Source organism: Oryctolagus cuniculus, chromosome 7 (genome assembly GCF_964237555.1).
Source record: "Oryctolagus cuniculus chromosome 7, mOryCun1.1, whole genome shotgun sequence".
NCBI lineage: Eukaryota > Metazoa > Chordata > Mammalia > Lagomorpha > Leporidae > Oryctolagus > Oryctolagus cuniculus.
Genome location: NC_091438.1, coordinates 47,596,546 through 47,613,801, shown reverse-complemented (window position 1 = coordinate 47,613,801; position 17,256 = coordinate 47,596,546). Strand labels below are relative to the sequence as shown.

Below are 17,256 nucleotides of genomic sequence, written 5' to 3'. Positions count from 1 at the left end.
GAGGCTGCGTTAATCAACATAACAGATACCTAGGGTTCCTGTAAACGATGTTTTATCCCTTGTGGAATTGTATGGGAACTCGTGAAGGTGAGGTCACACCTTGTCACTTATTCTTTCCTCGCCTCGAAAATATTACGAGGAAATTTTTTGCTTCACTTCCTCACTTATTTCCTCTTCCTATAATCCAAATAGTCAAGTGACTGAGAATGGTTTCGTCCAAGCGGAGCGTGAATAGTATAAGGATCAGGAGTCTGCGTAGTGAAAGGCTCGCTGGAGCTGGCGCATGCGCATCTTCTGCAAAATGGCTGCTAGCCATTTTGTCGCGCGTCGGCGTTCTGAGGAGTTACCGGCAGCAGCGACTGCAGGCGCCAGAGACTGAGCGGTGGGGACTTCCTGCCCTGTTGCGTGAGCCGATGAGACCCACGAGTGCAACTCCACTAGGAAGCTAAAAGCGGGGCGGAGCTGTGGCAACCCCCACCCCAAGCTTTCCGTAGTTCGACTGGCACCGTCACACTTCCCTCCCAGTTTTTGCTCACTGCCCGCTACACGCTGACCTACTGCGCAGGCGCACGACCAGCCGAACCGCCTCCTTGGCCCTTGAGGCTTGAGGGCTGCTGCGCGCGCTTCTCGGTCTCCTCCTGTGATTGGTCAGATTGCCCCGCCATCACGCCTCCCTGTGCTTTCAAGGTTGGGAAGGAAGCGAAGGGGCGGGGCTAAGCGGCGCGTGCGCGATACTGTTGCTGTCCCTTTGCTGCTATTGCGTTGCAAAAAAAATCCTGACTAGGTAGCCGTGGGCCTTTTCTCCGCTAGAGAATCTAAAAGAGAAAGATTTCTGCAACTGAAGGGCGGTCGGGTAGTATTAAATTTAAGATATTAACGCCCGCCCTGGCTCACAGGAGTGTGTGTGGGTTTAGGGGTGGGGAAAGGCCGTAGCCGAAAGTGTAAGATATTAGTCTCGGGGCCAGACGTTTTGAACGGCTTTGCAGGTCCTATTTTCTGCGTAATTCTTTCGTGATTACTGACTGGTCTAAACACTACCCCCTTCAACAACATTGATAAGCCCGCAGCCCCTCCTTGCAGCGTGTAGGAGACGCCAGCGTGCCCGGCAGTAGCCCTCCCCCCCACTCCAGAAGAGCCTCGCGCGTGCACCATCCCCACCCCTTGGCCTCCCTCCCCACCTACGGCTTTCACGCACTCGCAGTGATTGTTTTGCCGCTCCCGCTCCCGCCGCCGCCGTCGCCGCCGCGGCCGCCGGAGAAGCAGCAGCGCTTGTGCAAACCGGGAAGATGGCGGCCGGCGGCGGCGGAGGCAGCAGTAAGGCCTCCTCCTCGTCGGCCTCTTCGGCGGGGGCTCTGGAGTCCTCGTTGGATCGAAAATTCCAGTCGGTAACCAACACCATGGAATCCATTCAAGGCTTGTCGTCTTGGTGTATAGAGAACAAGAAACACCACAGTACTATCGTCTACCATTGGATGAAGTGGCTCCGGAGATGTGAGTGTTGGGGGTGGCCAGGGAGGGGAAGGCTGGGGGACTGGGAGGAAATACGGCCCGATTCGCCTGGGGTGTTCCCACCGAGCCCCTGCGTTCGTGGTGGTGTTCACCGGAAAGCTGTGACTTGAGTATTCCCGAGCCCAGAGTCCATTCCCAGCAAAGGTTGTGCTGAACTACTGGCGGCTCGTTTCTTGGGTTTTTTAGCCCCTGACTTGGTGTGACCTTGGGCCGTTGGCCCCAGATCTATAGAGATTTAGATATCCTGTCGTTTCACAGCCTTCTGAGGTGTGTTGTTGGTTTTCCTGAACCTTCGCGGAAATTGTCGCGTCCGTTTATTTCCTACAGGCCTTGACGTGTTAACGATTTCTGGTTTTCCTGCTGGTAGGCAAGCTATGATTTAAGCAGTAGTAGATCCACCTACTTCCCTGGAAGGTGTTGGACCATTCTGTATATTCCACTGAACTATGACTTGGGATGCGTGTTAAGGAGAGCCTTACCTGGATGAGTGTTTAGGAGCAGTAGGAGCCCCACATTGATCTGAGGCGACCACCTGGGAGGTTTTTCTGTAAACTGTTTGCTGCAATAAAATACGAGTAGATGAGTAGATGCTGTCCAGAAGCATCTACTGTACTGTAGGGAGTATCATCACTCTGTCTTGCAGTGTAAGGTATCCCACTACTCTTTAAACACCTGAAATACCTTTTTACAAAATCGAGTGTGATCTTATAGGTAATCAAAACAGGAAAAATTCTTTTTTTTTTTAAATATGTAGTGTTTTTTTCCTCCGATACTGCTTTTTCTTTTTGCGTCTTCATCTGTGGTTTCTTCCTCCTTTATTACTGAAAAGAGGTCTATTAAAGCAGAATTAAATTTCAGATCATACAGGAGGAAGTGTGAAGTCACTGTTGCTTCCTGATGAGGAGCAAGGGTTAACCCTAACTCCACATGTATCTTTTTGAATTTCAGCTTGCTTCTTGTCTGTGTCTCTAGTGACCCCCATCATCCACATTAATTTTACTATTCCACTTCTGCCACTGCCCCTGTTGTGTTTACCTTTTAGGGAACAGATGGATCAGCCTGCAGATTTATAGGCCCCAAGCATCAGACAATTTGTGTTTAAAGTTATTGTTGAGAGAGAGAGATTTGGGGGCTCTTTGAATAATTACTTTGAATTTAAAAACAAGATTACCTGTAGTTACTAACAGCAGTTCGAATAGTTGCTTTCCTGTTGAGAGGTGAAATTAGAATATGTAACATCAAATATGCTAACAGTCATCACCAGAGACTCACATAGTAGGTGTCTGCTCTGCTTTGTGTCCAGCTATCTCTTAAACCTTAAAATGCACAGTAAAATCTCCTGGGGAGGTGTTTTAATCACTGATTTACAATGAGGAAACTAAAGCTCAGAATGTTAAGTTGCTTAAGGTTACTTGGTAAAGTGGTGGAGTTAGGATTTCACTCTCCCAGTAGCTTTGTAAAATGATGTTTGATGTGCTTAGTACCCCAGTGGTAGCAGTGCTGTTGTGAGTGTGAGAACATATTCTTCACCAAATTCTGTAAACATTTTACGTTTCCCACCTTTGGGCTCTGGTGCTTTGACTTCACAGTTCCATCATTTGCAAGAATAGGTTAGCCCCTATCCATGCCATGTGGGACTGCACAAGTGACAGTTACTGTGTTTTTTTTTTCTAGTCAGCAATAATAAGGTATGCTGGAAACAGAATATTTGTTCTGTGCTCCAGCTTATTTCCTTTGTTGATATCTTAAGAGTGAAAAAGTGATGGCTCAAGAAGGGCAATGCATCATTTGAAGTGAATTCTCCATAGTTTATACAGTTAAATGCCTTTGGCTTTCTATGATGCTGTTTTCCTAGTGGGATGGAATTTAACTTTCTAAAATTATTAAAGGCTGCCGGCGCCGCGGCTCACTAGGCTAATCCTCCGCCTAGCGGCGCCGGCACACCGGGTTCTAGTCCCGGTTAGGGCGCCGGATTCTGTGTCAGTTGCCCCTCTTCCAGGCCAGCTCTCTGCTGTGGCCAGGGAGTGCAGTGGAGGATGGCCCAAGTGCTTGGGCCCTGCACCCCATGGGGGAACCAGGAAAAGCACCTGGCTCCTGGCTCCTGCCATCGGATCAGCGCAGCGTGCCGGCCGCGGCGGCCATTGGAGGGTGAACCAACGGCAAAGGAAGACCTTTCTCTCTGTCTCTCTCTCTCACTGTCCACTCTGCCTGTCAAAAAAAAAAAAAAATCTAAAAAAAAATTAAAAATTAAAATTATTAAAGGTAGTTTGTAGTCATTTTGTATTCTCTTTTAATGAACTTCATTTATCTAATTGTAAATGAAGCTTTATGAGAGAGAACCAGCAGAGTATCATAGGGCAGGAAGGAAATAGCATTCTCTGTTGGGCCTCATCTTCATTTAAGTTTACATTTCTTTACAGGTAGACTTATTATAGGTGAAGTTAGGTTGCTAAGTCAGCTTTAGCGGGATTGTGAAGTAAGTGTTTTCGGCATTCCCAGTCTTTCTGACCATCTTCCTGATGCCACTTGCCCTTCTTTTTTTTCTTTTGCGATTTATGTTTAGACCTTCATGTACATTTATGTGACTGGGTTATCTATTCCAGAGATACTTTCATTTTATCCTTTATTTCATAAAGTATAATAAAGACTTGTTCACTGTGAAGGAAAAATTTAGAAAAGGCAAATGGCATCCCTGAAGGTATACTCCAAAGGTAGGTTCTGCTGGTTTTAATTCAGGCTTCTTTTAATTTGCTTGACTGTGGCATTCATTCTCATAATTTTCTGATGTTCTTTCTGTAGCATAAGCAGTTATTCCTCTGCTTGAAACCCCCCACTGATATCCCACTGCAGCAGGATTCTTTTACTGTCCTCTTCAAGAGGTTACATCACCAGCTCTGTGTGTCTTGTCAGAAGGCTTCAATTCTTGCCTTCTTCTTTCTCATCATTTAGTTCTCAGGTGAACTATGAGTGTTACTTCCTCAGAGTGTACTTCCCTGATCAACTTTTTTTTTTTTTTAAAGATTTATTTAATTTATTTGAAAGACAGAGAGAGAGGTAGAAACAGAGGTCTTCTATTCTCTGGTTCACTCCCCAAATGGCCAATGGCTGGAGCTGGGCCGATCCAAAGCCAGGAACTTCTTCTGGGTCTCCCATGTAGATGCAGGGGCCCAAGGAATTGGGCCATTCTCCACTGCTTTCCCAGTCACAATTGCAGGGAGCTGAATTAGAAGTGGAACAGCCAGGACTTGAACCAGTGCCCAAATGGGATGCTGGCACTTCAGGCCAGGGCTTTAACCTGCTGTACCACAGTGCCATCCCCCCACATCATCTTATTTTAAATGATCCCTTCAGTTGCTATCATGTCTATTTTCAATGAAATTACCTTATTTACGTACTACATGTTTGTTGTCTGTCTTCCCCCACCAGATAACAGAACTATGTCTTGTTTGCTGCCGGGTCCCCAGGCAGCTAGAATAGTGCTTGCATATTGGTAAATATTTGCCAACGTAATGTTTTGAAATAGTTAATTAAAAACTTGAAGAACAGAATTGTTTCAACTTCTGTTTGTCAGAAGGAAACATTTATGATTTGGTGAGAGAAATTATAGGCAAGGTTGTCTGCAGGTTCAAGATATGGCTTTTTTTTTTTTTTTTTTTTTTTTTTTTTTGACAGGCAGAGTGGACAGAGAGAGACAGAGAGAAAGGTCTTCCTTTTTGCCGTTGGTTCACCCGCCAATGGCTGCTTTGGCTGGTGCGCTGCGGCCAGCGCACCGCACTGATCCGAAGCCAGGAGCCAGGTGCTTCTCCTGATCTCCCATGCGGGTGCAGGGCCCAAGCACTTGGGTATCCTCCACTGCCCTCCCGGGCCACAGCAGAGAGCTGGACTGGAAGAGAAGCAACCGGGACAGAATCTGGCACCCCAACCGGGACTAGAACCCGGTGTGCCGGCACCATAGGTGGAGGATTAGCCTATTGAGCCACGGCGCCGGCAAGATATGGCTCTTTCATGGACTTGATGTGCCCTTTGGATTATTATTTCTATATTTCACTCATTCTTATCTCATTTTTATTTAATTTTAGATGTTTATTTGAAAGGCAGAGAGATAGAGATAGAGATCTTCTGTTTGCTGGTTCACTCACCATGTCACTCACAGATGTCTGCCTCAACTTGGACTAGACTGGGTTAGGCCAAAGCCAGGAGCCCAGAAGTAAACCAGGTCTTCTTCCACGTGGTAGCAGGGACCGAAGTACTTGAGCCATTAACAGCAGGAAGCTGGAATCAGAAGCGGAGCCAGGACTCAAACCCAGCCACTACAATATGAGATGCAGGCATCTCAAGAGGAATCTTTTTTTCTTTTTTTTTAAGATTTATTTATTTACTTGAGAGGCATAGTTTCAGATAGAGAGAGAGAGAGAGAGAGAGGTTTTCCATCTGTTGGTTCACTCTCCAAATGGCCACAATGGCCGGAGCTGTGCCAGGAGCTTCTTCCAGTCTCCCATGCTGCTGCAAGGACCCAGGTACTTAGGCCATCTTCCTCTGCTTTCCCACACCATCATCAGAGAGGTGGATCAGAAGTAGAGCATGTGGGACTCGAACTGCTACCTGCCCATATGGGATGCAGGCACCACAGGCAGATGTTTAACCTACTATACTACAGTGCTGGCCCACCCAAGAGGGAATCTTTTTTTTTTTAAAGATTTATTTATTTTTTTATTTATTTGAAAGAGTTACAGAGAGAGGAGAGGCAGAGAGAGAGAGGTCTTCCATCTGCTGGTTCACTCCCCAATTGGCCGCAATGGCTAGAGCTGTGCCGATCCGGAGCCAGGAGCTTCCCCTGGGTCTCCCATGTGGGTGCAGGGGCCCAAGGACTTGGGCCATCTTGTACTGCTTTCCCAGGCCATAGCAAAGAGCTGTATCAGAGGTGGAGCAGCCGGGCCTTGAACCATATGGGATGCTGGCGCTTCAGGCCAGGGCGTTAACCCGCTGTGCCACAGTGCTGGTCCCCCAAGAGGGAATTTTTTTTTTTTTTTTTTTTTAATTTTTGACAGGCAGAGTGGACAGTGAGAGAGACAGAGAGAGAAAGGTCTTCCTTTGCCGTTGGTTCACCCTCCAATGGCAGCCGCTGCAGCCGGCGCACCGCGCTGATCCGATGGCAGGAGCCAGGATCCAGGTGCTTTTCCTGGTCTCCCATGGGGTGCAGGGCCCAAGCACCTGGGCCATCCTCCACTGCACTCCCTGGCCATAGCAGAGAGCTGGCCTGGAAGAGGGGCAACCAGGACAGAATCCGGCGCCCCGACCAGGACTAGAACCCGGTGTGCCAGCGCCGCAAGGTGGAGGATTAGCCTATTGAGCCACGGCACCGGCCTCCAAGAGGGAATTTTAACACCCACCACATTGTCTCCCTTTTTACATAAAATGGGTATCAATATAGAGAACTAGAAGAACTTAGATTTTTTGGACAGGCAGAGTGGACAGTGAGAGAGAGAGAGAGAAAGGTCTTCCTTTTCCATTGGTTCACCCTCCAATGACCGCTACGGCTGGCGCACCATGCTGATCTGAAGCCAGGAGCCAGTGCTTCTCCTGGTCTCCCATGGGTGCAGGGCCCAAGGACTTGGACCATCCTCCACTGCACTCCCGGGCCACAGCAGAGAGCTGGACAGGAAGAGGAGCAACCGGGACAGAATCTGGCGCCCTGACTGGGACTAGAACCTGGTTTGCTGGCGCTGCAGGCAGAGGATTAGCCTATTGAGCTGCGGCGCTGGCCAGAACTTAGACTTTTAATATTAGGCCTAGGTTCAGTCTTTTTTTTCCCCTTTATTTGACAGGTAGAGTTACAGACAGTGAGAGAGAGACAGAGAGAAAGGTCTTCCTTCCGTCAGTTCACTCCCCAAATGGCCACCCCGGCCGGTGCTGCGAAGCCAGGAGCCAGGTGCTTCCTCCTGGTCTCCCATGCAGGTGCAGCGGCCCAAGCATCTGGGCCATCCTCCACTGCCCTCCTGGGTCCCAGCAGAGAGCTGGCCTGGAAGAGGGGCAACCGGGACTAGAACCCAGCACCCATATGGGATGCCGGCGCCGTAGGTGAAGGATTAAACCTAGTGAGCCACGGCACTGGCCCCTAGGTTCAGTCTTAATTCCATCATTTAATATTGGTGATACTCAGGGTTGCCTGTGTAGCAGAGCTGCTCCCTCGCTGCAATCTATTGATAGTCAGCCCTTGACACAAGGGTTTGAAAAACAACAACAAAATGAATAATAAAGAAAAAAATGGTGATACTATGCAAAGACTTAAGCTATAACCTTGATTTCTTATCTGGAAGTAGGGAGAGTAATGAAGTCTCGTGGTATTGTCTGAACGTAAAAAATAATGTGTGTATTTAAGCATAGGGCCTGGCACATAGAAAATGTTCAAATTATTTATTATGACAATGATACAGATAGTTTTAGGATCTTGAGTGTTCAGATAATTGTAGCAGAACTTTGTTTTGGTTTTTAGTGCTAGAAATTACATTTCCAATCAGCAGCAGATAAGTTGGACCAGCCTCTTTGCAGTGAATTAGCTAGTCTTCTGCGGAACTCAAGGATGAAATGGAAAATACTGTTTATGATACCTCCATTGTGTTTTCTTTTTTTTTTAAAGATTTATTTTTTATTTATTTGAAAGGCAGAGTTACAGAGAGAGTAGAGACAGAAAGAGGAGTCTTCCATTTGCTGAGCTGAGCTGAGCCGATCCAAAGCCAGGAGCCAGGAGCCTCTCACAGGTCTCCTGCAGCCATCCTCTGCTGCTTTCCCAGACACATTAGCAGGGAGCTGGATTGAAAGTGGAATAGCCAGTACTCAAACTGGCACCCATATGGGATGCCAGCGCTGCAGGATGGGGCCTTAACCCAGTGTACCATGGCAATGGCCCCTCTTCCTTCTTCCTTCCTTCTTTCCTTCCTTCCTCCCTCCCCTCCCCTCCCCTCCCCTTCCTTCCTTCCTTCCTTTTTAAGATTTATTTTATTTATTTGAAAGAGTTACAGAGAGAGGGAGAGAGAAAAAGAGAGACAGGTCTTCCATCCTCTGGTTCACTCCCCAAAAGGCAGTAACAGCTGGAATTGAGCCAGTTCGAAGCCAGGAGCCAAGAGCTTCTTCTGCGTCTCCCACATGGGTGCAAGGGCCCAAGGATTTAGGCCGTCTTCTGCTGCTCTCCCAGGCACATAGCAGGGAGCTGGATCAGAAGTGGAGCAGCTGGGACTCGAACTGATGCCTATATGGGATGCCAGTGCTGCAGGCTGGGGCTTTTACCTGTTGCGCCACAGCACTGGCCCTTGGCCCCTCTTATTTCTAACCATTGAATGGTTTGGTCTGTTCTAGAAGTCAGGATAATTTGAGTTTTTGAAGGAAAACTAGAAGGGTCATTGTTAATCAGTTGCAGAACTATTTTTGATACAACACCTCTCTGCTCACCTTTCCTTCTGATCACCTCACTTCATTTCTTTTCTTTTTAAGATTTATTTTATTTCTTTTTAGAAAAAGTTATTTATTTATTTGAAAGAGTTACAGAAAAGAAGAGGCAGATAGAGATCTTTTCTTCTACTGGTTCACTCCCCAGTTGGCCACAATGGCCGGGTCTGGGCCAGGCTGAAGCTGGGAGCCAGGAGTTTCTTCCGGGTCTCCCACATAGGTGCAGGAGCTCAAGGACTTGGGCCATCTTCCATTGCTTTGCCAGGCACATTAACAGGGAACTGGATTGGAAGTGGAGCAGCTGGGACTTGAACCAGTGTCCATATAGGATGCCAGCTATAGGAGTGGAGGCTTCACCTTCTGTGCCACAGTGCTGGCCCCCATGGTTTATTTTGTTTATTTGAAAGGTAGAGTTACAGAGAGAGGAGGAGAGACAGAGAGAGTGTGCTTCCATCTGCTGGTTAACTCCCCAAATGGCTACAACAGCCAGGCCAAACCTAGGAGCCAAGAATTCCGTCTCCCACATGGCTGGCAGGATCCCAAGTACTTGGACCATCATCCACTGCATTCCCAGGCATTTTAGCAGGAAGCGAAGTGATCAGGACTCAAATTGGCACTTCACTATGGGATGCCAGCACTGCAAGCAGCAGCTTAACCTGCTACACCACTATGCCAGCCCATAACTGTTTACTTTCATTTCATGATCTATCCTTTCTAACAGATCATATATTGTATGTATATAAATGTACATCTAGTACAGGTGAACTAGATACACGTTATAACTTCAAGTTCCAAGATGAGTTTTGCTTATAAGTTTGTAGGTTACATTCAGTTCTTTCAATAGTGTTTTTAATGTTCACTTATTAATTTTTGTTTTTATTTGAAAGGCAGAAAGAGAGAGTACTTCCATCTGCTGGTTCACTCCCCAAATGCCCATAACAGCTAGGACTGGGCCAAGCTGAAGCCAGGCCAGAAACTCCTTCTTGACCTCCCATATGGGTAGAAGGGACCCAAATACTTGAGCCATCACCGGCTGCCTCCCAGAGTGTGCATTAGCAGGAAGCTGGGTAGGAAGTAGAGGTGGGATTCAAACCTAGACACTCCAATATGGGATACAGGCATGCCAAACAGTGGCTTTCCCCACTGTACCACAATGCCTGCCCTTTAGTAAGTATTTTTTAAAATTTTTCAATCAGCAAAGGTCCTGAGAGTGTCTTTAATAAATTTATAGTTGTACACATATGTGGGATACAGTGTGATATATTTCAGTGCCTATATACAATATATAATAATTAGATCAGAGTAACTGTTATGTTCATCACCTCAAAATATTTATCATTTCTTTGTGTTGGTAACATATTCCTTCCTACTAGCCATTTTGAAATACATGATTAATTGTTGTAATTACTCTACTGTGCTATAGAACATTTTGTTACTCCTTTCATTGAAGTGTGTCCTTGTATCTGTTAACAATCAAAAATATTAAACAACTACTGTGCCAGGTACTGTCTAGGCACTATGATAAAAGAGATGAACAAAACAGACAAGAATGTTTGCTGTCATGGAGCTTATACTCTAGTAAGAGAAGACAGACAAACAAAATATAAATATGTGAGAGGGGTGTTAGTGCTATAGGGAACTATAAAGCAGGGAAGGAAGACATAGAGTATTAAAGGGGTTGCAGCGTTAGATGAGGAGGGAGGGCTGCACTACTGTGAAGGTCATGTGCGGGTAGGGAGCTAAGGCATTAAGCAGAACAGGAAAACACAAAGATCCTGAGGTTAACAGTGTGGCCTGTGATTTCAAGGAACAGTGAGAAGTGTTTGTGGTTGGAAAAGAGTAGTTAAAATGGTGAGGGAAGGGGTTGCAAATCATTAAGGCATTGTAAAGACTTAGACTTATTATGAATGAAATGGGAGCCAGTTAAGTAGAGGGAGGATATGAACTGATTTGTGTTTTGAAAGGTCACTCTGGTTGCTACAGAAACAGCAATACCAGTTAGATGGCTGTTGTAATCTGATGTAAAATGTTGGTGGCTTGGGCCAGGTTGTGGCCAAATGGAAGTGGTAAGAAGTATTTTAGTTCTAGATCTATTTTGAAGGTAGAGCCTGCTGGATTTCTAGGTAGATTAAATGTAGGATGAAAGGAGTAATCAAGATAACTGGTTTTGTTTTGTTTTTTGCCTGAACAGAAAGAGTTGGCATTTATTGATATGGGGGATGCTGTGAGTGAGCAGATTTGAGAGGAAGATCATAAATTTAGTTTGGATATGTTAGGTTTTGGTTTTGGTTGTCTGTTTCTAGAAATATCTTGATATAATTCACAAATATAAAATTCATTTCATTTGTGTAGTTTAATTGTTTTAGTATATTCAGAGTTGTACAATGATTTATTTAGTCTAGATTATTTTTAGAGCCAGGAGGCTGGAAGAGATTGACTAGAGGGTAAGTTTATTTTATTTTATTTTTTTTTTTTTTTTATTTATTTTTTTTTTTTTGACAGGCAGAGTGGACAGTGAGAGAGAGAGACAGAGAGAAAGGTCTTCCTTTGCCGTTGGTTCACCCTCCAATGGCTGCCGCGGCCAGCGCGCTGCGACCGGCGCACCGCGCTGATCCGATGGCAGGAGCCAGGAGCCAAGTGCTTTTCCTGGTCTCCCATGGGGTGCAGGGCCCAAGCACCTGGGCCATCCTCCACTGCACTCCCTGGCCACAGCAGAGGGCTGGCCTGGAAGAGGGGCAACCGGGACAGAATCCGGCGCCCCGACCGGGACTAGAACCCGGTGTGCCGGCGCCGCTAGGCGGAGGATTAGCCTAGTGAGCCGCGGCGCGGGCCAAGGGTAAGTTTAGATAGAGAAGTCATTGTAGTAAGTTAGGATAGTGAGTATGAAGAAGAAATCCAAGGAGAAGGCTCTCTGGGCATTCTGGTATTTTAGATGCTTCTATTACTTGATCTAGTATGTTTTTAGTTTAGATTCTTTTTAAGATTCAAGGTAAACTTTATCTCAGCTTCTCGAAGAAATGAGAAATCTACTTTGATTTCTTGAATGTTGCTACTTCTGGTTTGGGTGTCATGGCACTTGTGGATTCATTGAGCAGTAGCAGTGATTTCCCAATTATAAAATTAATATTGCACTGTCCCCTGCCTCCTCTTTGAACACCTGGATTACTTTTTCTTTACTCATTCCATTGCCCTTCATTGATAGAATCCTCCTCCTCCCCCTCCCCCTCCCCCTCCCCTTCCCCCTCCCCCTCCCCCTCCCCCTCCTCCTCCTCCTCCTCCCCCTCCTCCTCCTCCTCCTCCTCCTCGTTACACAGAGAAGGAGAGGCAGAGAGAAAGAGAAAGAAAGAGGTCTTCCATCCGCTGGTTCACTCCCCAATTGGCCACAATGGGAAGAGCTGAGCTGATCTGGAGCCAGGAGCTTCTTCTGGGTCTCCCATATGGGTGCAGGGGCCCAAGGACTTGGGCCATCTTGTACTGCTTTCGCAGGCCATAGCAGAGAGCTGGATTGGAAGTGGAGCAGCTAGGACTCGAACTGGTGCCCAGATGGGATGCCGGCACTGCAGGTGGCGGCTCTGCCCATTATGCCACAGCGCAGGCCCCCTGGTAATTTTTCAAAAACATGGAACTACTTTCGTTTTAAAGTGTAAGTATTGTAATAAATGTTTTTGAAGATTTATTTATTTACTTGAAAGTCAGAGTTAGAAAAAGAGGAGGAGAGACACAGAAATCTTGATTCACTGATTCACTGCCCAAATGGCCACAACAGCTAGGCTGGGACAGGCCAAAGTCAGGAGCCAGGAGCAACTTCTGGGTCTCCCCAACGAGTGAAGGGACCATAACCCTTGAGCCATCATCTGCTGACTTCCCAAGTATGTTAGCAGGGAGCTGGATCCTAAGCGGAGCAGCCAAAAACATGAACCTGTGCCTTTACGAGATGCCTATGTCACAGGCGGTAACTTCAGTCACTATGCCACAATGCCAGCTCCTGTGATAATGTTTTTCTAAATGTGACATTTATTTATTTATTTATTTTTTGTTAATAAGAGAGACATAGAGAACTCTCACGTGCTGGTTTACTTTCCAGATGCCTGCAGTGGCCAGGGCTGAGTCGGTTTGGAGCTGGGCACTGGAAATTCAGTCTGCATCTCCCACGTGGGTGACAGGGACCCAAGTCTTTGAGCCATCACTGGCTGCTTCCCAGGATGCACTTTAGCAGACAGCTGGAATCATGAGCAGAGCCAAGACTCCAGCTAGGCACTCTGATATGGCATTCAGGCATCCCAAGTTGTATCTTCAACTACTAGGTGCAGTGCGTGTCTTAAATCCGTATTCTGAGACTTTACAGTCAGTTGCTTTGTTCTTTATTTTATTGCTTTGTCTGTCACATGCAGAAGGGTGTTACTGCATTCATGGCTCTTGGTGGGTTTAAAGCAATATGTATAACAACTTTGCTATACTAGATACTTTAGTAAGCTAATTGTTAAGTTTTGTAGCAAGTAAATATTCCCATAACTCAGTGTTTGAAACAATATTAACAAACTTCACATGGTTCTGTGGCATGGAAATATCCTTAAAGGAAAATTATAATTCCAGTGGGAAAATGTTAGTACTAAAATTTGCTCAAACAGGCCACTCTAGAATCACTTTAAATGTCAGTTTTCTCTATAGGTTTTTGTCAGTGGGTTAGGATTTCTTCTCCAGTGTTACTGTTTTATGGCAGTACTTTTTTTTTTTTTTTTAAGATTTATTTAATCTGCTGGTTCACTCCTCAGATGGCTGCAATGGCCAGAGCTGAGCTGATCTGAAGTATGGCTGTACTTTACAGAGTCAAAGGGAGATGGGGTTAGTTGTTTTAAAATTTCAGGGATATGTGAATTTTAATTTGTAGAAGGAGTTCAGAGCCAGCACGTGGCTCAATAGGCTAATTCTCCGCCTTGCGGCGCCGGCACGCCAGGTTCTAGTCCCAGTCAGGGCTCCGGATTCTGTCCCGGTTGCCCCTCTTCCAGGCCAGCTCTCTGCTATGGCCCAGGAGTGCAGTGGAGGATGGCCCAAGTCCTTGGGCCCTGCACTCGCATGGGAGACCAGGATAAGTACCTGGCTCCTGCCATCGGATCAGCGCGGTGCACCGGCCGCAGCGTGCGGGCCGCGGCTGCCATTGGAGGGTGAACCAACGGCAAAGGGAAGACCTTTCTCTCTGTCTGCTGTCTGTCTGTCTCTCACTATCCACTCTGCCTGTCAAAAAAAAAAAAAAAAAAAAAAAAGGAGTTCAGAGAGCATAGGAAAGTTTACCAAGAATTTAGCACTTGTACAGACCCACTTGTCTGTCTTATCTGTTTGTTCAAGGAAGCAAAAAGTTGTTAGTGTTCTAGTACTGCTTTTAGATTCTACCGCTCCCACAGATTTTAATTATAGAACACTGGAGAAATGCACATCTAGTGGAGAAAGTAGTAGAACCTAGTCACTCCTTTTGGGAAAAGGCAACACAATTCCATCTGTGCTTTGAAACATTAAAGCTTTTCTGACTAAGATAAAGATAGTTTTTCAGAATGCCTCCTTCTTACTCTCTTTTTAGAGAAACATTGAAATAGAGGCTCTTTGATGAAAGAAATGTTTAGTATGCTGGGTTTATTTTATTTTATTTATTTATTTATTTTTTGAACGGCAGAGTGGACAGAGAGAGAGAAAGGTCTTCCTTTTACCATTGGTTCACCCTCCAATGGCCGCTGCGGCCGGCGCACTGCACTGATCCAAAGCCAGGAGCCAGGTGCTTCTCCTGGTCTTCCATTCTGGTGCAGGGCCCAAGGACTTGGGCCATCCTCCACTGCACTCCCGGGCCACAGCAGAGAGCTGGACTGGAAGAGGGGTAACCGGGACAGAATCCGGCGCCCCAACTGGGACTAGAACCCGGGATGCCAGCGCCGCAGGCGGAGGATTAGCCTATTGAGCCGCAGCGCTGGCCTTGGGTTTAAATTTAATTGTAGTTTGATGGAGTCTTTATCTCTCCCTCATCTCTGTTTTTTTCTGGTTCACTCTCTAGTGATTAGTTTCACCTAACTTTTACTTTCTAGTTCTTGGTACCCACTAGCAGAGAGATGTATTGCCTTTAATACCCTTTAGGGGTCAGGGCTGTGGCACAGCGGGTTAAAGCCCAGACCTGAAGCGCCAGCATCCCATATGGGCGCCGGTTCTAGTCCTAGCTGCTCCTCTTCTGATCCAGCTCTCTGCAGTGACCTGGGAAAACAGTACAAGATGGCCCAAGTCCTTGGGCCCCTGCAACCACGTGAGATACCCAGAAGAAGCTCCTGGCTCTTGGCTTCAGGTCTGTGCAGCTCCGACCGTTACGGCCATGTGGAGAGTGAACCAGTGGATGGAAGACCTCTCTCTCTGCCTCTACTTCTCTCTGTAACTCTTTCAAATAAATAAAATAAATATTAAAAAAATAAAATAAAATAAATACCCCTTAGTAAAAGGTGCACTGTGAAAGGAAAAACAGATCTTACAAACTAGGAATTATAGTTTGCCATTTTTATTTTAAAATGGAGAAGAATCTGAGCTGCCTTTGTGTTCCTTTACTATTATGATAGCTTTATTTTTTATTTGTTTATTGGAGAAGCAGGGAAACAGACAGAAAGAACTTCCATCTGTTGGTTCATTCCCTGAATACCTGTAACAACCATAGCTTCAGGAAGTCAATCCAAGTCTGCCAGGTGGTGGCAGGACCCTACTACTTGAGCCATCACCACTGCCTCCCAGAGTCTGCAATAGAAGGAAGTTGGAATCAGGAGTTGGAACCACGTATCAAACCCAAGTAGTCTGGTGTGGAGCATCCTTAGTGGTATGTTAACTGCTACCCTAGTGGGAGTTGTAATAGTGTAGTGTGGGGATGCGCATCTAGCCTAGTGGTTAAGACACCAGCCTCCTATATAGGGTATCTGAGTTTGATACCCAGCTCTGACTTCTGACTCTAGCTTCCTGCTAATGCAGACCCTGGGAGGCAGTGGTGATGGCTTAAGTAATTGGGTTCCTACCACCCACATGGGAGACCTGGATTGAGTTCCCTCCCAGCTTTTGCTTAGCCCAGTCCCAGCTGTTGCAAGCATTTGGGGAATGAAACAGTGGGTGGAAATTCTGTCTCTCTGCCTGTCTCTGTCCATCTTCCAAAAAAAATTTTTTTTACTTTTTGAGTATAACATGGTACATTTTTTAAAGATGATGAACTGTGTCCAGGAGGCAGGCAGTATGATTTGAATAATTAAAGATTCTTTTGATAGTGTGTTACTATGGCCAAAAGGATTCAGAATTCAAAAAATGAATTTAGAAAGATTGAGTGCCTACTCTATGTAAAATTGTACTGGATGCTCAGAAGGAGTTTAGATACTATTTACTGTCCATACTTAATAAATACCATATGATTATTACCTAGATCCTGATACTTAGTTCTGCACATTTTGAATTATCCCCACTTAAAAGATTTATAAACTGAGTCTCTGGGAAGTTAATAGGTTATTTTGGAGAAATAGTAGAACACTTAGAGGAAAAGGTGACCATACCTGGTTTTATTGTGGCAAAGCAAAGCTTATTTTTGCTCTATATAGGCAGAAGATGAGGGTAAGTGGGAGACAAAAAAGGAATCTAGTAGATTCAAAAGCCCAAGTTGCTTACAAATTTTTTTTTTAATTTTGAATGACACTTTATATCATTTTCTAGTCATTAATACAGTTAAACTTCATAAATACATTACTAATGGAATAGTTAACATTTACTGAGTTATTTTCATGGGATTTCATTGGATACAATTCATGTGATAAGTAGCATAATTATTAGGAAGTCTTGATAATGTATATGTAAAATACACAGATGACAGGCAAAGTAATAAGTGCTATAAATAATAGTAAATAAAGTGTTTGAAGGTTCAGTGAGGTAGATGGATTTTTTTTTTAATTTATTTGACAGAGTTAGACAGTTAGAGAGAGAAAGATCTTCCTTCCGTTGGTTCACCCCCCAAATGGCCGCTACAGCCGGCGCTGCGCAGATCTGGAGCCAGGAGCCAGGTGCTTCCTCCTGGTCTCCCACGCGGGTGCAGGGGTCCAAGCACTTGGGCCATCCTCTGTTGCCCTCCCGGGCCACAGTAGAGAGCTGGACTGGAAGAGGAGCAACCGGGTCTAGAACCTGGTGCCCATATGTGATACCAGTGCCGCAGGTGGAGGATTAACCAAGTGAGCCATGGCACTGGCCCATGGACCTTTTTTTTTTTTTTTTTTTTTAAGACTTATTTATTTTATTTGAAAGGCAGAGGCAGAGAGA

General features: G+C 45.7%; 1 protein-coding gene across 8 annotated transcripts in view; it reads left to right on the top strand.

Annotated features, from left to right (window-relative positions):
- The first annotated feature begins 293 nt into the window (after positions 1–293).
- RPRD2 (regulation of nuclear pre-mRNA domain containing 2) overlaps positions 294–17,256 on the top strand; it is a 93,654-nt gene continuing 76,691 nt past the window's right edge. For all 8 annotated transcript variants that reach the window (XM_051857307.2, XM_051857304.2, XM_008264489.4 and 5 more), the window contains exon 1: positions 294–1,491. In XM_051857307.2, the coding sequence (XP_051713267.2) occupies positions 1,287–1,491 (205 nt within the window). In that variant the 5' untranslated portion in view covers positions 294–1,286. The remainder of the gene's footprint in view (positions 1,492–17,256) is intronic.